The sequence below is a fragment of the Bactrocera neohumeralis genome, unplaced genomic scaffold, assembly GCF_024586455.1.
Source record: "Bactrocera neohumeralis isolate Rockhampton unplaced genomic scaffold, APGP_CSIRO_Bneo_wtdbg2-racon-allhic-juicebox.fasta_v2 cluster10, whole genome shotgun sequence".
Lineage (NCBI taxonomy): Eukaryota > Metazoa > Arthropoda > Insecta > Diptera > Tephritidae > Bactrocera > Bactrocera neohumeralis.
Window position 1 is genome coordinate 19,166,200 of NW_026089623.1, and position 22,621 is coordinate 19,188,820.

The following is a 22,621-nucleotide window of genomic DNA, read 5'->3' on the forward strand; positions in this document are numbered from 1 at the left end:
TTCAGATACACTCAAGGTTGGATAAAACTCTGGTTCGTCATCATCACCGTCGCTATCTTTGCTATTCGCGTCGTCGGCGATGATATTATCCACAATGTTTTCATCAGACGGCTATTCACAAGTGGCGACGGCATCATCAACACGCGCGTATTGTTCAAAGCCCTCGTTTCTTATGGGTAACTGATGCTTATCAATAGCCTTCGCCCAAATGCTCAGCGGTACGTCGTCTTCTTCGTTAAAATCATCTGAAGTTATGGTACATTCTATATTGCTTCGGACAAAACCAGCATGTTTGTAAAAGTTAAAAATTGTTCCTTGCTTGAGTTGAGTCCAGGCATCTTGAATCATTAGAATAGCGTCAAGAACAGTGATCTCAGGCACTCAACACTACTGCATCCGCCATTTAGAAACTGGATCATTTTTAAAACAAGGTTTTTACGAAAATGTGTTTTCAAAGCTCGAATGATCCCTTGATCCATTGGTTGCAACACTGATGTCGTGTTTGGAGGCAGAAATACTAGGGTTATGCTTTTCAAGTCTGCAATATGGGGATGTGTAGGACAGTTGTCAACTAACAGCAGGATTTTCTTATTCTTTTTCGTAATTTCACGATCCCATGGTCGTGCCCATTTGGTAAAAAAGTCACCAGTCATCCAGGCTTTTCGATTCTCTCATAATCCACTGGCAAATGCCGTACATTTTTAAAACATCTGGGACGCTGAGATTTCCCGATTACGAGAAGTTTTTTTTTAACTGTGCCACTCATGTTGGCTGCCACCATCACTGTTATTCGCTCCTTTGATAATTTTCCTCTTGTACATTTTTATACTCTCGCAACAATGTTGCTAAGGAGAGTATTATAGTTTTGTTCACATAACGGTTGTTTGTAAGTCCTAAAACTAAAAGAGTCAGATATAGGGTTATGTATACCAAAGTGATCAGGATGACGAGTAGAGTCGAAATCCGGATGTCTGTCTGTCCGTCCGTCCGTCTGTCCGTCCGTCTGTCCGTCCGTGTCTGTCCGTCCGTGCAAGCTGTAACTTGAGTAAAAATTTAGATATCATGATGAAACTTGGTACACGTATTCCTTGGCTCCATAAGAAGGTTAAGTTCGAAGATGGGCAAAATCGGCCAACTGCCACGCCCACAAAATGGCGGAAACCGAAAACCTATAAAGTGTCATAACTAAGCCATAAATAAAGATATCAAAGTGAAATTTGGCACAAGGGATCGCATTAGGGAGGGGCATATTTGGACGTAATTTTTTTGGAAAAGTGGGCGTGGCCCCGCCCCCTACTAAGTTTTTTGTACGTATCTCGGAAACTACTATAGCTATGTCAACCAAACTCTACAGAGTCGTTTTCTTCAGGCATTTCCATATACAGTTCAAAAATGGAAGAAATCGGATATTAACCACGCCCACCTCCCATACAAAGGCTATGTTGAAAATCACTAAAAGTGCGTTAACGGACTAACAAAAAACGTCAGAAACACTAAATTTTACGGAAGAAATTGCAGAAGGAAGCTGCACCCAGGCTTTTTTTAAAAATTGAAAATGGGCGTGGCCTCGCCCACTTATGGACCAAAAACCATATCTCAGGAACTACTCGACCGATTTCAATGAAATTCGGTATATAATATTTTCTTAACACCCTGATGACATGTACGAAATATAGGTGAAATCGGTTCACAACCACGCCTTCTTCCAACATAACGCTATTTTGAATTCCATCTGATACCTTCTCTGTATAATATATAGTACATTAGGAACCAATAATGATAGCGGAATAGAACTTTACAAAAATACGGTATTTGAAAAATATGTAAATGACGTATAATGAAATCTCGATTATCACTTTATCATGCGAGAGTATAAAATGTTCGGTGACACCCGAACTTAGCCCTTCCTTACTTGTTCACCTTTAAATTTCAACGTCTTGTCTGGGGTTAATTTATAAAACAACCCGGTCTCATCTGCATTAAAAATTTCATTATCACTAAATTGAGCACGTAGAGTAGGGGGATGTTCGAGCAAGCAAATAACTGCGGCAATATTGCAACCCTGATGTTTTTTTGCAGATACTCAGCTGATACTTAAACAAATATTTTGCAAATATTTTGCGCGGCGTGCAGGTGCATTGAAGAAGTGATGTTTAAGAAGTCTTAAAAATGAATTTTTTATCAATTTAACAGTGGATAACTTGGTGGATAGGGAGTGTAGTTTGCTTCTTAAATACAGAAAAGCAAGGAAACAAAGTTTTTTGCGTAAAAAAGTGGCTTACGACTGAAATTTTAAAGAAAAGGGCAATAGTAAAATCGCAAAACTTCTTTAAAACAATTCGATTTTATCCTCCAAATATATATTTATCACATTTTCGGATGTCTCGTGAAACACAATTAATGATAATAATTTGTTGTAAACAAAAATAAAGAGCGTTTTCGCTGTCTAGCAAAAAAATTTGCTTTCTCTTGTAGCAGAGGTCCATTAAGAGGTATTCCCCGGTCGCTGAAGCTTAAACCACTGTAACAATGCCTTATCCAACTGCTCATGAGTAGAAGTTCTTACACGTTTCCATTTCAAAACATTGGCATTAAATTGCTGTTATTTATTCTTCTTTATTGTTGATATTGTAGAATGAGATACGCCAAATTTCTTTGCGAGGGTCGCGTTTGATTCACCAGCTTGTAATCTGTGTAATATTGCACTCTTTTCTTCAATTGTAAAACATTTTCTCTTCACAGAACTCATTTTATGGCGCTTTATGAACTTGTCATAACAGGTGACAAACACTAACTGTGATTTACGCGCGCCAATAAGGAGAATTGAACGGTGAAATATCAAATTGAACAAACGAATTATCGTAAAAAATGGTCGCTATAAACGGTTTGTCGCACTAAACAATTACATTAATAATATCGACGATAAAAACGGTTAGTCGTTATAAGCGACGTCGTTATAAATGAATTCTACTGTACATACATACATATCTGTACATATGTATCGGGTGATTTTTTAAGAGCTTGATAACTTTTTTTTAAAAATAAACGCATAAAATTTGCAAAATCTCATCGGTTCTTTATTTGAAACGTTAGATTGGTTCATGACATTTACTTTTTGAAGATAATTTCATTTAAATGTTGACCGCGGCTGCGTCTTAGGTGGTCCATTCGGAAAGTCCAATTTTGGGCAACTTTTTCGAGCATTTCGGCCGGAATAGCCCGAATTTCTTCGGAAATGTTGTCTTCCAAAGCTGGAATAGTTGCTGGCTTATTTCTGTAGACTTTAGACTTGACGTAGCCCCACAAAAAATAGTCTAAAGGCGTTAAATCGCATGATCTTGGTGGCCAACTTACGGGTCCATTTCTTGAGATGAATTGTTCTCCGAAGTTTTCCCTCAAAATGGCCATAGAATCGCGAGCTGTGTGGCATGTAGCGCCATCTTGTTGAAACCACATGTCAACCAAGTTCAGTTCTTCCATTTTTGGCAACAAAAAGTTTGTTAGCATCGAACGATAGCGATCGCCATTCACCGTAACGTTGCGTCCAACAGCATCTTTGAAAAAATACGGTCCAATGATTCCACCAGCGTACAAACCACACCAAACAGTGCATTTTTCGGGATGCATGGGCAGTTCTTGAACGGCTTCTGGTTGCTCTTCACCCCAAATGCGGCAATTTTGCTTATTTACGTAGCCATTCAACCAGAAATGAGCCTCATCGCTGAACAAAAATAAATCGGACGTAAAGCGCGAAACACATTTCGAACCGAACACTGATTTTGGTAATAAAATTCAATGATTTGCAAGCGTTGCTCGTTAGTAAGTCTATTCATGATGAAATGTCAAAGCATACTGAGCATCTTTCTCTTTGACACCATGTCTGAAATCCCACGTGATCTGTCAAATACTAATGCATGAAAATCCTAACCTCAAAAAAATCACCCGATATATGTATAGTAGGTTGATCTTCAACGCGCGTGTTTGAGTTTATTTTTATGTACGGATTATAAAGCGGGTTAATTTCGAATTTATTTATGATTTTTCGATTAATTTTGCGAGTTATTTTGCGGTTTTGGTTGAAGTTGTTCTTCGCTGTATGGAAGAAAACACAGTTTGGTGACTGGTCGAGTTAATATGCCGGTTTGTGTTCGAACATCGACTACTCTTATGTGACCATTTGATCCTCGATGAACCTTTTCAATGCGACCTAGTCGCCATTCCGTTGGAGGAAGGCATTTGTCTTGTATGATGACGCATTCTCCTGCATTGGAGATCTTTAAGATAGTCTTCCTTCCATCTGTGGCTGAATTCGTGATGGAGAATCTTGATTCTTTCCCATCGATTTATTAAAGTGAGTGAGTCTCCTTCTGTCTCAGGTATGGCGAGAAGAGGAGCTCCTCTGAGGAAATGACCTGGTATGTGACTGAGTTTACTCGCGCTTATTTTGTATATTTGTATCTGCAAACGAATCAAGAACGCGAAGGAAAAATACAATACGTAAAATTTTTTGTATGTATATATGTATTTATTTTCATATGTTTGCATATGTTTGCATATGCATATGCTTTATATGCACCATATGACGTTTTCCTTTTTGTTTTGCTTTGCTCGTATCCCTTGTAGTTATGTAATTGTTATATATGTATGCTTGTATATATGTTATAAAAATGTAACATATAAAGTGCGGAACACATAGAGCGCGGCAGACTGCAAACTACATCTGTCAAATATTAAAATACACACGTTCTTATGGACACTGTTATTTTGACAGCTGCACGACTACACGACTGCAGGCCGACAGTTGTTGTTCTCGCTAACTTCAATATCCTCCTATATTTGCCAACGACAGTACGACGACAGTAGAGTAGACAGTAGAATGGAAGATAGAGAGATGAGGTAGAGTGGTGATGCCACTAATATGTAAAATGTAAAATTATTCACAGCTCTAACAAACTTGAAGTTATTTTACAATTAACAGCATAAACTAGCTATATTATAGCTCTATTATATCATTTGTAATAACAATTGATAATTTAAAGCAAAAATATTTACCTATTTACTTATTTTTTGCATAAAAAATTTCACTTTGAACAAAATATTAAAATTTCATTGAAGTGAAAGGAATTAGTATGGCCACAACGAAATTGTGTACATACAAAAGGGCAACTGCGTTGTTTTGTGTACATGCCGGCCATTGTGTTGTTGTTGCTTCTCAAAATGAAGGGAGGAGGATGGAGTCATGGGAGGATGGAGTCATGTGTAGAAGTTCACGCAAGTGAGGAAAGTTCTCTGATCGCCATTCACGTGGGAGTGGCCAGAAACGATTCTTTTACACATGGCTCAAGCAGCTCACTACTTCCGGTCTTTGACCAAGTATCCTCTGGGTAGCCTAAGAACATCCGTTCGAAGGCGAGCTAAAGTGAGAAGGCGAAACATTCCCTACAAGGGTTGTGCGCTGGGTTTGGGACCCGCCACGTAAAAAACACCCCCAGTGAAGAGCTACAACCAGCCTCGGATGAGAGACCCCCCTTTTGATGACGACCATGGCAAACGAAATAAGGACTACGAATTGAGGGCATGCACCTGGAATGTCCGGTCCCTTAATTGGGAAGGTGCCGCTGCCCAGCTGGTTGATGTCCTCGTAAAGACAAAGGCTGACATCACCGCCGTCCAAGAAATGCGATGGACGGGACAAGGACAGAGACGAGTAGGTCCTTGTGACATTTACTACAGTGGCCATATAAAGGAGCGCAAGTTTGGTGTAGGATTCGTGGTGGGAGAGAGACTCCGTCGCCGAGTACTATCATTCACTGCGGTGAATGAACGTCTAGCCACAATCCGCATCAAAGCGAGGTTCTTCAACATATCGCTGATTTGCGCCCACGCCCCGACGGAAGAGAAGGACGATGTGACCAAAGATGCCTTCTATGAGCGCTTGGAGCGCGCTTATGAGAGCTGCCCCCGCCACGATGTCAAAATCGTGCTTGGCGACTTTAACGCCAGGGTGGGCAAAGAAGGTATATTTGGCACTACGGTCGGTAAATTCAGCCTCCACGCCGAAACATCCCCAAATGGGTTGAGGCTGATTGACTTCGCCGGGGCCCGAAATATGGTTATCTGTAGTACTAGATTCCAGCATAAGAAGATTCATCAAGCTACCTGGCTGTCTCCGGATCGAAAAACTACCAACCAGATCGATCATGTTGTGATAGACGGAAGACACGTCTCCAGTGTTTTAGATGTGCGTGCGCTCCGAGGTCCTAACATCGACTCGGACCACTATCTTGTTGCAGCTAAGATTCGCACCCGCCTCTGTGCAGCAAAAAACGCGCGCCACCAAACACAAGGAAGGTTCGACGTCGAGAAGCTGCAATCACAACAGACAGCCGAACGATTTTCTACTCGGCTTGCACTCCTGCTCTCTGAGAGCACTCGTCAACAACTCGGTATAAGGGAACTGTGGGACGGCATTTCAAACTCCTTACGCACAGCTGCAACCGAAACCATTGGTTTTCGGAAAGTGCAAAAGAACAGCTGGTACGACGAGGAGTGCCGTGTCGCAGCGGAGAGAAAACAGGCTGCCTACCTCGCAACGTTACGATCGACCACTACACGTGCGGGATGGGATAGATACCGAGAGTTGAAGAGGGAAGCGAGACGCATTTGTAGACAGAAGAAGAAAGAGGCTGAAATGCGTGAGTACGAAGAGCTTGATAAGCTGGCCGACAGGGGTAATGCTCGAAAATTCTACGAAAAAATGCGGCGGCTTACGGAAGGTTTCAAGACCGGAGCGTATTCCTGTAGAACCCCCAAAGGTGATCTAGTCACTGATGCCCAGAGCATACTTAAATTATGGAGGGAACACTCTCCAGCCTGCTGAATGGCAGTGAACGCACAACACCAGGAGAAGGAGAACCCGATTCCCCAATCGATGACGATGGAGCAGACGTTCCATTACCCGACCATGAAGAAGTTCGAATAGCAATTGCCCGCCTGAAGAACAACAAAGCGGCAGGGGCCGACGGATTGCCGGCCGAGCTATTCAAACACGGCGGCGAAGAACTGATAAGGAGCATGCATCAGCTTCTTTGTAAAATATGGTCGGACGAAAGTATGCCCAACGATTGGAATTTAAGTGTGCTATGCCCAATCCATAAAAAAGGAGACCCCACAATCTGCGCCAACTACCGTGGGATTAGCCTCCTCAACATCGCATATAAGGTTCTATCGAGCGTATTGTGTGAAAGATTAAAGCCCACCGTCAACAAACTGATTGGACCTTATCAGTGTGGCTTCAGACCTGGCAAATCAACAACCGACCAGATATTCACCATGCGCCAAATCTTGGAAAAGACCCGTGAAAGGAGAATCGACACACACCACCTCTTCGTCGATTTCAAAGCTGCTTTCGACAGCACGAAAAGGAGCTGCCTTTATGCCGCGATGTCTGAATTTGGTATCCCCGCAAAACTAATACGGCTGTGTAAACTGACGTTGAGTAACACCAAAAGCTCCGTCAGGATCGGGAAGGACCTCTCCGAGCCGTTCGATACCAAACGAGGTTTCAGACAAGGCGATTCCCTATCGTGCGACTTTTTCAACCTGCTTTTGGAGAAAATAGTTCGAGCCGCAGAACTAAATAGAGAAGGTACCATCTTCTATAAGAGTGTACAGCTGTTGGCGTATGCCGATGATATTGATATCATCGGCCTCAACACCCGCGCCGTTAGTTCTGCTTTCTCCAGGCTGGACAAGGAAGCACAGAAAATGGGTCTGGCAGTGAACGAGGGCAAGACGAAGTATCTCCTGTCATCAAACAAACAGTCGTCGCATTCGCGACTTGGCACTCACGTCACTGTTGACAGTCATAACTTTGAAGTCGTAGATAATTTCGTCTATCTTGGAACCAGCGTAAACACCACCAACAATGTCAGCCTAGAAATCCAACGCAGGATAACTCTTGCCAACAGGTGCTACTTCGGACTGAGTAGGCAATTGAGAAGCAAAGTCCTCTCTCGACAAACAAAAACCAAACTCTATAAGTCACTCATAATTCCCGTCCTGCTGTATGGTGCAGAGTCTTGGACGATGTCAACAACGGATGAGTCGACGTTGCGAGTTTTCGAGAGAAAAGTTCTGCGAAAGATTTATGGTCCTTTGCGCGTTAGCCACGGCGAATACCGCATTCGATGGAACGATGAGCTGTACGAGATATACGACGACATCGACATAGTTCAGCGAATTAAAAGACAGCGGCTACGCTGGCTAGGTCATGTTGTCCGGATGGACGAAAACACTCCAGCTCTGAAAATATTCGACGCAGTACCCGCCGGGGGAAGCAGAGGAAGAGGAAGACCTCCACTCCGTTGGAAGGACCAAGTGGAGAAGGACCTGGCTTCGCTTGGAATATCCAATTGGCGCCACGTAGCGAGAAGAAGAAACGACTGGCGCGCTGTTGTTAACTCGGCTATAATCGCTTAAGCGGTTTCTACGCCAATTAAGAAGAAGAAGTAAGATGAACAACGACGTTTTCAGTTCACTGTCGTGCTGCTGCAGTCTGTCGCGCTCTATGTGTTCCGCACTTAACAATTCGATAATCGCACATAAATGTATTAAAGCGCGGAAAAAATACATAAATGTGTATGTAATAAATAATTAGTTCAAATGTGAGGAAAGAATAGGTGAAATGTAATGTGCAAAAAAGTGTATACTTGTATGTACATACATATGTCGCGCGGGAGAAGCATATGTTTACCGGCACATTAGTACATATGTATGTACATAAATGTAATGCCTTTTTTTCTCTTTTTATTCTTTTGCTATTTCTTTATTTTTTTATTACCTACCTTTGCTTGAATGTTAAAAGCGATGCAGCTTGTTGCTTTATAGTACAAGGGGTATCGTTGGTAATTTGCAAGCAACGAGTACTTGTCTTCTGTAAGTTGCTTTTGTAATGCTTTTTGGTAGTGTGTTTGGAGACACGAATTGAACATCCAATCAGGTAGTTTAATATTATTGTATGTTATAGCTTTATGTAGGTTAAGTTAGTTCATGTATGTACATACATACATATGTACCATATGATTATGTATGCATATAAATATGTACATATATTAAAATGGAAGAATTTGCAATTTTAGAAGAATATGCTTATATAATAGGTTGTCAAAAAAGTCTTGCGGTATTTGTATTGAATTCTGTTTTGTTTTTTATTGAAATTGAAATGAACTTTTGATGACTCATGCCCAGCTCTTGACCGTTGCTATGGCTGCTACTATGCCGGTCTCTTTCGACCAATTCAGCGATTTTATCAAAATTTTCGACGACAGGCCTTCCGGAGCGTGGCGCATCTTCGACCACCTCTACACCAGTACGAAAACGTTGAAACCATCGTTGTGCGGTGGAAATGGAAACTGTATCGGGTCCATAAACTGCACAAATTTTATTGGCAGCTTGAGATGCATTTTTGCCTTTATCGTAGTAGTACTGTAAAATATGCCGTATTTTCTCTTTATTTTGCTCCATGTTTGCGACGCTATAACTCACGAACGACTTAAAAGAAACGACAATCAATCAAACACGTGTTAGCGTGTGAAATGAGCTTTCCAAAAAGGTATAGCATGACCAGATGCGACGAATAAAACTAGAACTACGCGCTTTCAGCGCCAACTAGCGAAAATACCGCAAGACTTTTTTGACAACCTATTATATGTATATATTTAATATTCTTTTTATTTCGTATCTTCCGCTTTTGCTTAGGGTTTGAGCGATCCTGCTTGTTGCTTTTTTTATAGCCCAAGGGGTATCGCAGGAAATATTGCAAGTATATAAAGTGCTGAACACATAGAGCTCGACAGACTGCAAGCGACATCTGACAAGTATTAAAATACACACGTTCTTAAGGACACAGTAGAGTTGATAGTAGAGAAGAGTGATGCTACTAATATGTAAAATGTAAAATTATTCAAAGCTCTAACAAACCTAACGTTATTTTACAAATAAAAGCATTAAATCTGTTATGTCATTTGTAATAACAATTGATAATTTAAAACAAATAAATTTACGTATTTACTTATTTTTTGCATAAAAAATTTCACTTTGAACAAAATATTAAAATTTCATCCAAGTGAAAGGTATTAGTATGGCTACAACGAAATTGTGTACATGTAAAATGGACAGTTGTGTTGTCTTGTGTACTTGCCGGCCATTGTTATGTCGCTGTCTTCTTACAAATGCTCATGTAAAAGGATTCACGACGCCATTTACAGTTCACTGCCGTGCTGCCATGTCGTGTCGAACTCTATGTGTTCGGCACTTAATACTTGACTTAGTAAATTTTTTTTTGAAATTATATAACGGGGTGTCTAACGACACAAGCTAAGCAAAAGGCGGGTACTGTATTTTTTGCAGTTATTATTATTTTTTTTTGTAGATATGCATTTATCGAACCCTTAAGAACGGTGTCCCGAAATACCGTCAAAACTGTAAATTTAACATACATACATATATATGTGCATAAGAATTAAATGTATATATTTTTATATATCAAATTATATATGGAACGGACTCACTTTATTTACCGCCAAGGGTTTTGGGTCATTGTACCTATACCCTTTTTTTCGTTTACTTACTTTTCCTCTTATGTATGTCCAGCGCTGTCCCTGTTAATTTGCTGTCTTTCTCTTTGTTGTTTGTTGGTGTAGTCTCCCGTGACTATGTATGATAATTGTGATTTGTGTATATGTTATCGCCCGCTTACTATTTTAGTTTTAATGTTTGTATGTTTGTTAAACTTTGTAATTATACCGCGCCCGTTTTTGATGTTAGTAGGTTTTGTTTTTGTTGTTTTGGTTTTTAGTTTATTTCGCGCCCGGTTTTGATTTTAGTAGGTTTTTTTTCACTGTTTCTTTATGTTTAAATTTCTTGTATGTATCTTTTCACTTCACTTTCTATTTTCCGTGTGATTATGGGGTTTGTTTCTTTTTTCACTGTAACTTTGTTCTTTATACAGTGGACCAATAAAGTTTACATACACCCAGTTCTATTAAATTACGACACGTTTATTTGATATAAAATTAATAAATTTTGTGGTTTTTTTCTATCCATTTCAAGACATGCATATTTAACATTAAATATAGCATATCAAAATATTTTTGTTTTTTACACAAATAAAAAAAACGTACATCAATGATTATTTTATGATGAATAAGCATATGTATCTGAACATTTTAAGAAAAAAATTTAAATTTTAAGTGTGCTTAAATCGGCTGTTAATAGCGGTCACTTCTATTTACAACAGGATAACGACCCAAAAAACCCATCTTATCTTGTATGTACAGGGTTGTTATGGAATTAAAAATAACTCCATAGGTCCCGCAATCCCTAGACATTAATCCTATTCAAAACATCTGGAACTTCTGGAAATCGTATTCGAAAACATCGAATTTCATCAAAATAAGGCCAAAAAGCTGGATCATGGACTTAGTGGGTCAAAATATCCGGAAATAATACTAGAAATGGAGTGAGGAGCAAACATCGATGTCTATGGACAATAAAAGAAACAAAATGTATTCCAAAAACCGCTAAAACTATTGTAATTACTTTTGATTTCTATAAATAATAATTAGTGTACGTAAACTTTTTTGATGTAAATTATGCTCATTTTAAGCTTTAACATTATTTTTTTTTTATTTGTGCAAAAACAATTTTTTTTTTGATTTGCTAAATTTAATGTTAAATATACATCGTTTGAAATGGATAGAAAAAAACCACAAAATGTATTAATTTTATATCAAATAAACGTGTCGTAATTTTATAGAACTAGGTGTATGTAAACTTTATTGGTCCACTGTATGTATTTGTTCACATTAACTTTGTTCACCATATGTTCACTTACATTTTTATTTTATTTTATTTTCTTTTGTTGCTTAGGTGCCTTTCGGATAGGCTCGAAGGACCATTTGTTAACGTGTGACACTAGTATACTAGTTAACAAACACAAACGGTTGATTTCAAAAAATATATTTTCGGGAGCTCATTCAATTCAACTCCAACTAAAAAGTAAACTTTACATTTTATCATTCTTAATGCTAGCCCTAAATCTGTCGCTACTGCTACGTGACCAAAAGTGCTGATTCTGTGGTTCCCACCGTTTTGCTAGATTTGTGTTGCTGGCCGTCCGTTCCCATAGTCTGGAGTTACACGTGCCGCAACTTCAGCGACTTTATTAGTTGGATGTATGTTGGCATAGGCATCCATAACATAACATAACATAATTAACATAATGAGGTGTTATGTTGCGCTAAAGAATGTTGGTGTAACAGTATGCGTGTCTTAACATTTGTTAATATGTGTCGTGCTAACAGGCCCCCCCTGAGATTCAAACGTCCTCGTTTGGACCTTTAGGCTTATTGAAGATCTGGTTAAGTCCTTCGACTGCGGTTTCTGTTAGATCGATGGACCGTTTCTGTTTGTCCTCCTTGGGTGATAGAACGGATTTTGTTAAGTATATGATAATGATTAACAATATGATGGTTAAGATAATATTTGCGGTATATTTAAGTTGGTTTGCTGATTGTGTGAGGCTTATTTCTTTTGAATTATCGATATTTAGTTGCTTCAGCATCTCTAAGGAAAGTATTGCCTCGCTTTGAAGTTGAGGGTGGTTGGAGTAGGGCAGGTAGGGGCTTGTTTGTCGATCTTTGTGCATTGAAAAATATCTTCTCATTGATCTTGATTGTAGCATTATGGTAGTGAATTATAAAAGTACCATTCAGGATCGTAAGTTCCTCGTTTATTATGATTTCTCCTTTAAAATTGTTTAAAAATAGTACTCCTGGTGACAATTCTTCGTAGTCTAAAATGTGTTGGCTGTTGGTCACTGTGTAGTTTGACAAACGACTCCTTAGGAGATTACTTATGCAATAGTCATTACTTAAATTTAATAAGTTACTTCTTAAACATATTTGCAAGGAATTATATTGTTTACAATTGGTATTTATTCCGAAAATATTCTTTTCACAGCTAAGAATTGAGTTAAAATTTATTTTATTGATCTTGTCATTCCTCTTCACTGCTCTAATATCTATTGTTTTCCAAATTTCTTTTTCTACTGTAAGTAAACTTATAATGTAAATTATTATTTTTCCATCGGTTGCTATTTTTATTTCAGAAAATTCTAAAGCTTCGTCTAACTTTATGAATGGAATATCATCTTTTTCAAAAATTTTCTTGGCGATGTCCACTTCTTCGCTTGACATGATGTAGGAGTTGATTATATTGGCTTTTGCCCAATGTATTGCGTACGCAATATTTACGACTTCTTCTTTTATAATTTCTAATTTATACTTTAACTTCAAAAATGATTCTATTTCTTTGCTTTTATCATTTTCCAACTCTTTCGTTTACTTTTTCTATCGTTAGCTTGTTAATTAGAACTTGATCATTATTATTTTCTAGAACGTTATTTAATTTGTTTAACACTATTTCGTGGTCTTCGTGGTCTTCGTGGTCTGGACTTCCTACAATCCATTTCCACGCACTACCTAGAAAATTTAATGACCTTTTTGATTTTCTTACAATTTTTAAATTATTGATATGAGCTTTGATCTGGGATATTAGTTGAGTAATGAAAGGATCGTCATTTCGATATGTTCGAGGACTTCCGTATATTTGTCAATGTCGATTTCATGTATTATTCTAAAGGTTCCTGTCTGCAATCTGGCCGATCCTTTTTCTATAGTCACTAATTGCGAATTCGAATAGTCTATGATTTGTACCTCCGCGAGGCATAGTGGTAAGAGAAACCTGAAAAAAAAATCGGTTTTCATCAGTTACGTATCCTGCTTTTATGTATAATTTGTCCTTTTCCAGTAAGGACTGTACTATTTTTATCCTCCTTAATTATTTCCTTACAGTATGGTTTGCTTAACTTAGTTCCTAATCTTCTATTTTTCTTAACGTAAATTACCTGTCCTGGCAAATATGTTTTTGTTGTGTGTCTTTTTTTGTTGTGATAATCGATATCCTTTCTCTGCTTTTCCGCTAATTTTTGTAAGTTATCTTGTCTTGTTTTTTCAATATCCCCGGGAATATGTGTCACATTCCTACCAAAAAATATATCTACTGGTCTTTTCCTCGTCACCGAGTGGATGGTATGGTTATACTCTGAAACTGCTCTTTCTAATAGCTCTTCGAAATTTCTGTGGCCTCCATTATTCTTGATACATCGCATTATTTCGGTTAGGGTGGAGTGAAACCTCTCCACTTGGCCGTTCGCTTGACTTTTGTATGGGGGAGTAGTGTAAACATCTATTCCTAGTTCGTCTTTTATCATAAATTTAATTGAGGTGGAATTAAACGCTGGTTCGTTATCCATTACCATTAGCTTTGGTACACCGAAAAAGGATATTACGTCTCTTAAGGGTCTTCTGACATCCTATATCGCTCTACTACTCAATATTTTTGTTATAGCGTAATTACTAAATTTGTTCAATGCGGTCATAACTACCTTACCTTCGGTCAAATAAATATCAACGTGTACGGTGTGTCCTGGAAATGTGGGTAGCGGTGTTGGTGCTAATACGAGAATTGGCTGATTAGGATATCTTTCGTATTTATTCTCCTTACATGTTGTGCAATTGGCTATTATTCGCTTAATTTTGTTCATCATCGCAGGGAAGTAGCCTTTCTCTAGAATTTGTTTTTTGTTTTCGGTTGCATTCCTATGGGCTCTTGAATGTCCTTCTAGAATAATATTTTCCTGTTCCTGGTCGCTGCATATGTCGTCTACTAATTTCTGAGTGTATCTGCATTTACAATTGCTGAAGTTTTGAGGGTAAATATTTTGAATCAAGCCCATCGTTCTTTCGTCTGCGTCTGTATTCCGTTAATAACGGACGGATTTAAATATCTTCTAAACAACGCAGTAAGGTTCTGTTCATTAAAATTTGGTTCTTTAATTATATGTCGGTGCATGGTCGGAAAAGTTGTTTTAAATTGGTATGAGGGTGTTTCGTCTAGTTTAAGGAATATTTAATTTTTGAAAACATTTATGGGTACCTCTGCACAAGGTATTAAATTGTGACTTGAACTATCGTCGCTATGGATAGTGGGTGTAAGTGAGTTTACTTGGTTCGATATCCTTGATAGTGCGTCTGCCACTACGTTTGATTTTCCGGGTTGGTAAACTAATTCATGATTATATTCCTCTAATATTGATTTCCAACGTTTCATCTTACTGTTAGAATTTTTATGGCTAAGGGCATATGTAAGCGGTTGGTGATCAGTTATTATTTTTATTTTTTTCGAACCATAGAGGTAACTTCGTAATGTGTTGAGTGCCCATATTATGGACAGCATTTCTTTTTCGTTAGTAGCGTAGTGTTCCTCCGTTTTACCAAGGGTTCTTGATATGAAAGCTATCGGTCTGTTATCCTGTGATACCACACCGCCTATGGCATAGTCAGAGGCGTCGGTAGTCAGGTCGAAGTCTTTTTCAAAGTTTGGGTGCGCAAGAACGATGTCTTTTGATATTAATGTGCTTTTAATTTTATTGAATGCTCTTAACGCTTCGTCATCTAGTCTTACTTCCATTTTCCTAGATTTGTTTTTAGGGACGTTCCCGGGTTCTCCTCGGAGAAGTGCTGTAAGGGGCTTGGCTTACTTAGAGTAGTCCTTAATACATCGTCTATAATATCCCGACATTCGGAACTGGGGATTTAGCTATTGCTTCTACCTTTTTGGGGTTTGTTTTTATTCCTTCAGGGCTGACTACATATCCCAAGAATTCTACTTCCTTCTTTGCAAATTCCCATTTATCTAGTTGGATTTTCATGTTGGCTCTTTCCAACGTTTCGAAAACCCTTTCTAAATTTCTTAAATGATCCTCTTCGTCTCTTCCGAATATAATAACGTCGTCAATGTATACGTAACAGCGAGTTCCAATATGTTCACGGAGGATATCGTCTAGTGCCCTTTGGAATGTGGACGGGGCATTTTTAAGCCCAAAGGGCAATCGTATTTTCCGTTATTTACGGAAAATGCCGTTTTCTCTATGTGTTTCACGGAGGGATATTTGATGAAATCCGCTTTTTAAGTCTATAACTGTAAATATTTTGTTATTTCCAAGGTTTGAAAGGACTTCACTAATCTCAGGAATAGGATATCTGTCTGGAATGGTAATTGAGTTGAGTTTCCTGTAGTCGATGACCATGCGATACTTCTTTTCGCCGGAAGCATCCATTTTTTTATCGACTATCCAAACGGGGGATAAGATCCTGTATCTATGAGAAAATCTAGAGCGTCTCCACTCCTTGTCACGAATTCGTAATAAGGTAGTGAGGACGACGTTAGTCTAAAAAATGGATCGTATCAGGTTCGTAATAGTCTTGATCGTCCTGTTGCTGTTCGTTATTATTAATGAAATTAATATTTCCCTCCGTTAGTTGATTTGGTTCGTTTCCTTCTATGTATTCGTTAGGGTAGGTACTGCTTTCAAAAATTTGGTAGGGATCTGCTGGTATTTGGTAGTTGCTAACTGCTGGTTCGGTATCCGCATAAAAATTTCTTTGTATTTTATTCGGTGAGTGGACTTGTTGTGCAGAAAGTGGTCGCTTCTGTGCATTGTAATTATTTTGGTTGGTATTGGGGTAGTTTTGATAATTGACATTTCTGGACTGTATAGATCTATCTACATCCATTGGTATGGGCGGTTTTTGAGGTAGATTGGGTCTATTATTATTATAACAGTTAGGTTGGTTACCAAATCCTGGAGCTTTCGGCCGGAACCCTTGGTTATTTTGGGGATGATTATATCTATTATAGTTATAATTGATAGCTAAAGCAGCCTGTTGTTGAGGGCGGTAATTTTGAGGTGCGATTTGTGGGAAGTTTGTCTGAGTAATGAAGCATCAGACATTTTTTAATTTGTGTCCAGTCCAGTGGAGTTCGATAAGACTCCAGGGCCGTATCGGCATCGCCGACAATCTTATGCCGTATGGTATGTAGGATTCCGAAGTATCTTGGGGTGTCCTGGAAGTTTTTGTAAACTTCTAGAATTCTGTCTACGGATTTGCGCCAAAAATTGAATTCTCCAGGACGTCCGGAAAATTCTCTTAGGCATTTGAATGTCCGGTATTCTGTCAATTTCATTCACGTTAGTGGTATACGATAGTCCCTATACTCTAAGTCTGAGTTGTTGGTCATGTGGTTCGCGACTTGTTGTGCTATCTCTCGTATAAATGCGTTATTCATAGGTACGGATTGGGAGGTAAAAGGTTCGGTATTTGGGTTTTCATTTAGTCTAATCTGGTTTAACCGTTTAACTAATTCTTCCTCCATTTTTTTTTATATTATATTTTTTTTAAACTTCACAATTAAGTAAAAATCGGGTTTTACAATTTCCTTGATATTAATGAATTTTCTTTTCGATAAAATTTATAACTAATAATTTTATTTATTAAGGCGTTCGATTTACGTTTTGATTACGTTTTTTCTTCTTCACTAGAATTTTTCCCAATAAATATTATCGTCTAGGTAGCCGATTTCTTTAATATTAATAACTTTGTTTTCAATAAAATTTATAAACAATATTTTCTTTTCGATTTATAAAAAAATAATAATTTTCTTTTCAATAGAATTTTACAATCAACATTCTCACTGCGGGAAGATTTCCGCTTTCTTTAGTTTTAATAACTTCGCACAATATAAATTTTTAAATAATTAGTATTTTAAAATTTGAAATTATTCCATTAATCAATATTTTACTATATTTCTATGTTGTTACAGTATATTTTGATTTCACAATGCTTAAATAATTTTTTTTTTTTACGTTATTCTTTTCACAATCATTCACAATTACAAAGATATTGTAAGGATAAACTTACAATAAACTAATCATGTCCAGCGCTGGGGCTCTGAGTTGTTAAACGTTTCCAGATGATCCTTTTCCTGCTGATTTATAAAAAATGTTTGCTTTTATTACCATTCAACCGATTCTCTCTCATTGTTGTTCTCAGCCATGTCTTTACTCTTCTGAGAGTGCTGAACGACCGTTCAACAGTGGAAGTTGTGCAGGGAATTGCGAACAGATTTTCAAGTCCCTCCCTTATCCTCGGATAAAAATCTGAGCTATTGTGAGCACATATTAAATCTAACTCATCTCCTTCCTTATCTTTCCAATATTTGTAATAAAGTTCAAGCTCATTTTCAATATCTTTTATATTGTAAAAAGAGCTTGCACGCAAAACTTTTTCATTGAATTCGCTTAGAGAGATAGTTTTCATATGCAGTGGACTTAAGGCTGCGAGATCAAAAGTTGAAATGTTTTCTTTAGGAAATCGTTCTGTAATAGATGTTATTAAAGAGTCCAAATATGGAATGAAAATTGCCCGGCGGTAATACTCTGCTGTTGTCGTGAATGGAGGGTTTGATCTTTTTGTTTGCTTCTCGACGACTCTGGGCACACTTATATTGAGCGATGCATTCTCAGCTAACTTTTCACAGTCTCTAAAAATCTTTTCAAATTCGCTGGCAGATGTCTCTCGATGTTCCTCAAATAAATTTAAAATGTTATTGATGTGATCTCTACATTTAATCACATCATTGTTCTTGGCTTGCAATATATTCACTACTGGTTGGAGAATGCTGTAATATTTGGCAATAATGAACATACAAATAAGAAAAACGCTTTTAGTTGGAGCACTGTGAAGTGGGAATGCAAATTTTCTCGTGCCTGCGTTTCCTTCTGTGTTTAGTTTTTCCAATCCATCTATTATATCACAATAGAAATTTTTAAAATCAGCGATGCTTTTGTACTTCTCCGACCAGCGTGTTTCACAAAAAGAATGTACATTCGAAGTGTATCTTCTGCGAAGGGGTGACTCTGAAAAAATTTATTACATCCTTTATGGTGGAAATGGTGTTACGTATTTCAGAGACTGAATTCTGGTTATTAACCACCAAATTGAGGCGATGACTGGCGCAATGAATATAACAACTTTTTTGGAATGTACCTCTTAATATTTTTTGCACCCCACTAGTATTGCCGGCCATAGTAGCACATCCATTAAACCCAAGCCCAATACATTTAGCAGGATCTAAGTCTAAACCTTCCACAAATCCTTCGATGTTGGCTGCAATTGTTGCTGCATCCATTGCATCTAATTCCATAAATCCAATAAATTCTTCACGGATAATTTTTTTTCTGCTGTCAAAAAATCGAATTCCTATCGAAGTTGTTCCTTTCCAGCCATGTCCGCTGTCTCGTCTGCTAAGATGCTGTACGCTGACGCTTTCTTAACATCTGTGCAGATGTAATTTTTAATTACTTTCGCCGAAATGTCCACAATTTCATTTTGGATTTGTGGACTAGTATACTTTGCGTTTTGTTTGCCATCCTCCAAATTGTTTTTTAATGCCTCAGCACCAACTGATATTCTCATCATAAGCAGATCATATAGAACACCTTTGAAAAAGTGAAATAATGAAATATAGTTTTTAACTTTTATAAATCTGTTAGATTTACCTTCATCATTCGCTTTGCCACGAAGAGGAAGATCATGCGTTCCACAAAACAAAATTGTATTTGTAATGGATTTAATAATTTTTTTATTTGGTTGCATTTTTTTTGCATGACCCCGTTGCATTTGCAAATCGACAGGAGTTTCATTTAAAAATGACATTGCTGATTGTGTAACTTCTTTATGCAAACTGCTTGATGCATGAGCTTTGCAGTACTCATGCACATTTTTAAATTTTGTAAAAGGGCGTACAACAAACGAGGAAGTTACGCCAGGTTTGTTGAGAGGCTTAAACAGCACGCAATGAAGACAAAAAGCGTCCTTTAGCCTGCGCGAGTACACCAACCATGGTTTGTATAAATCTAGCCATGACCAATTGAATTACCTCTTCAAGTGCGTTGCATCAGCTGAAAAATTATAATTTTGGTCGGGCTTCCAACAACTAACCAACAGTTCTTTTTTCTGCTCCTCACTCATCGTACCGACTAAAGCCACCCATTTGCCAATATCGTTGGCATGACAATCATCCGCCGTCATATCTGCTCATTTAAGCTCAGCCTCCTCTTCAATCTCGCTGCAATAAGAACATATGTATCATTAAAAAGTGTAATGCAATAACTTAAGTCAACTATTACGTACTTGTAGTATTATTAAAAACGGTTCTAATGTCCATTTTTATTATATTATTATCAGTTATACTTCTTAAGCGACACTTTTTTTTAACCAACACTAATCACTTTTGACACTTTTTCTTTTTTTAATTGCCTGAATGACAGCTGTCTCTCAAATATGATAGTGATGACAAACTATTAAAAAAGCTATTGATGGTAAACATACGATCGATAAATTATTTAACTTCATTGCAACTTTACAAACAAAAAATCACCAATGGGACGAACGGTAGGTGGGGGCAGCGGCCCTATGGGCAATTTTCTTAGTGTTGCTACAGTTTCTGTACTTTCACTAATTCCTCATTCCTTATTAGATTAATTTCTGCTTTTTGTTGGCTTTTCATTAGTATTAGACTTCCGGTTTGGAGTTAAATTTAAAATCGTCTGTGTTCGAAATACCGTCAACTACCGTGTAGATCCCACAAATTTGTGCTATTGTGTCTTCAGTGGGGTTAAACGCGTATTGGTTAAATTACAAGTTAATTTTCAAGCTGACTCATATTGGTAATTTTAAAGATTTTGAACAATTATTTACTAACTATCCATTTATAAAAATGCAGCGTATAGGCTCAATTATTATTATTAATTCATAAAGCCAACCATTTTGGGTAATCAATTTTGGTAAATTATTCAGTTAGCCATGTTTGTAAATAAATAAATATCATATTATATTTACGGATATTAAAACTCCAAAATTCCCAAAATATTGCATGAGACTGCTTAAAATCAGTTTCCATATCTCGACATATTTTGCTATAGCAAAGGTTTATAGTGATCGAGTATATACATATCACAATTAACAGTTGCCATTATTATACAGTCGTGAGCACATTATAAAAATAATATCAATTTTAAAATTTAATTTTACTGACAGCTGCACTACGTAACGTTGTGTACATGTTATGGTGCTTTTTCGAGCTGATTTTAATTAGTAAAACACACAATGTATTAATTTATTTATTCATGATCAACAACTATATAATTTTGTATAAAAAAGTTTTCTTGTATGAAGTGCTCCTTTATTATTTTCTTTTGTAGTTGTTGGTTAGCGGAGGAGTTGATTCGACTGTTTGTGCTGCTTTGTTACGCCATGCATTACATCCAAACCAAATTATTGCAGTTCACATTGACAACGGTAATTTACTTCTTAAAAATTTGCAGCACAATTTTAAATAAAACATTATATTAAGGATTCATGCGTAAAGGAGAAAGTGAAAAGGTTGAAAAATCTTTAAGGGAAATCGGCATTGATCTGCTGGTGAAAAAGGAAACTTATCGATTTTTAAAAGGCACTACACAGATTAAAAGGCCTGGACAATTCTCAATTGTAGAAACACCCATGTTGTTTCAGACTATTAACCCAGAGGAGAAACGCAAGATTATTGGTGATGTATTCGTAAAAATTACCAATGATATTATAGCTGAAATGAAGTTGAAGCCTGATGAAGTGTTATTGGCTCAAGGTACACTTCGACCAGATTTGATTGAATCTGCATCAAATTTAATTAGCCAGAACGCAGAAACTATTAAAACTCATCATAACGATACAGAACTAATAAGGTTATTAATATAAATATTTCTTATTAAAGCTTTAATGTCTAACAGATTAAAAACTATTTTATAAGACAATTACGAAGTGCTGGTCGTGTCGTTGAACCTTTAAGCGATTTTCACAAAGATGAAGTAAGAGACATAGGCAGAGATCTCGGTCTACCAGCCGACTTAGTTGAACGACAACCATTTCCAGGGCCAGGCCTAGCTATCCGGATTCTATGTGCTGAAGAACCTTATATAGAAAAAGACTACTCAGAAACACAGGTTTTTTTTTTGTATTCACGAAAAATCAATTTTATTTTATTTTTTTATAGGTTATAGCAAAAGTTATAGTCGATTTTCATAACAAACTATTGAAAAACCATGCATTAATAAATCGCGTAATTGGCTCTACCACAGAAGCAGAACAAAAGGAACTTAAGCGTATTTCGTCCATAGATAAAGTGCAAGCTACTGTTTTACCTTTGCGATCTGTCGGTGTACAGGGTAAGTAATAACATACTTGAATAAAGATTTACACGAATTTTGTGATCAAATTCACAAACAATTATTCGAAATGACAAGAAGTCATTGGAGACTATTGAAGTAATAGTATCGACATAGAGAGGACAAAGTCATGAAGTTGATGAACAAGACCTCAATGTCTCAATTCCTGCCAGTGGTGGGTGTCAATTACTAGGAGAACAAGATTGATTATTACGAAGGTAAAATCAGCAAATTGATCTATAAACAGCCAGAGCACGGCATTGGGACCGGTTCACCAGTAGGACCTGCTCATTGATTCCTGCCGGAAACAGTGGCTTCATTAGATAATGTCCCAACTACATTATTTTATTCATTTCAGTATATATTTTTATATTCGAGAGTTTTCCTATG

At 37.4% G+C, this 22,621-nt stretch overlaps 2 protein-coding genes and 1 long non-coding RNA gene across 7 annotated transcripts in view; 2 read left to right on the forward strand and 1 right to left on the reverse strand.

Moving 5' to 3' along the window:
* LOC126765197 (protein diaphanous) overlaps positions 1-22,621 on the forward strand; it is a 284,726-nt gene that overhangs the window by 95,174 nt on the left and 166,931 nt on the right. The window lies entirely within an intron of this gene.
* The window catches only part of LOC126765218 (GMP synthase [glutamine-hydrolyzing]), an 81,857-nt gene that overhangs the window by 49,904 nt on the left and 9,332 nt on the right, over positions 1-22,621 (forward strand). For all 3 annotated transcript variants that reach the window (XM_050482850.1, XM_050482851.1, XM_050482853.1), the window contains exons 6-9: positions 21,230-21,326; positions 21,382-21,751; positions 21,817-22,009; positions 22,060-22,231. In XM_050482850.1, coding sequence (XP_050338807.1) covers positions 21,230-21,326; positions 21,382-21,751; positions 21,817-22,009; positions 22,060-22,231 — 832 coding nt within the window. The remainder of the gene's footprint in view (positions 1-21,229; positions 21,327-21,381; positions 21,752-21,816; positions 22,010-22,059; positions 22,232-22,621) is intronic.
* LOC126765507 (uncharacterized) overlaps positions 1-22,621 on the reverse strand; it is an 81,508-nt gene that overhangs the window by 44,280 nt on the left and 14,607 nt on the right. The window lies entirely within an intron of this gene.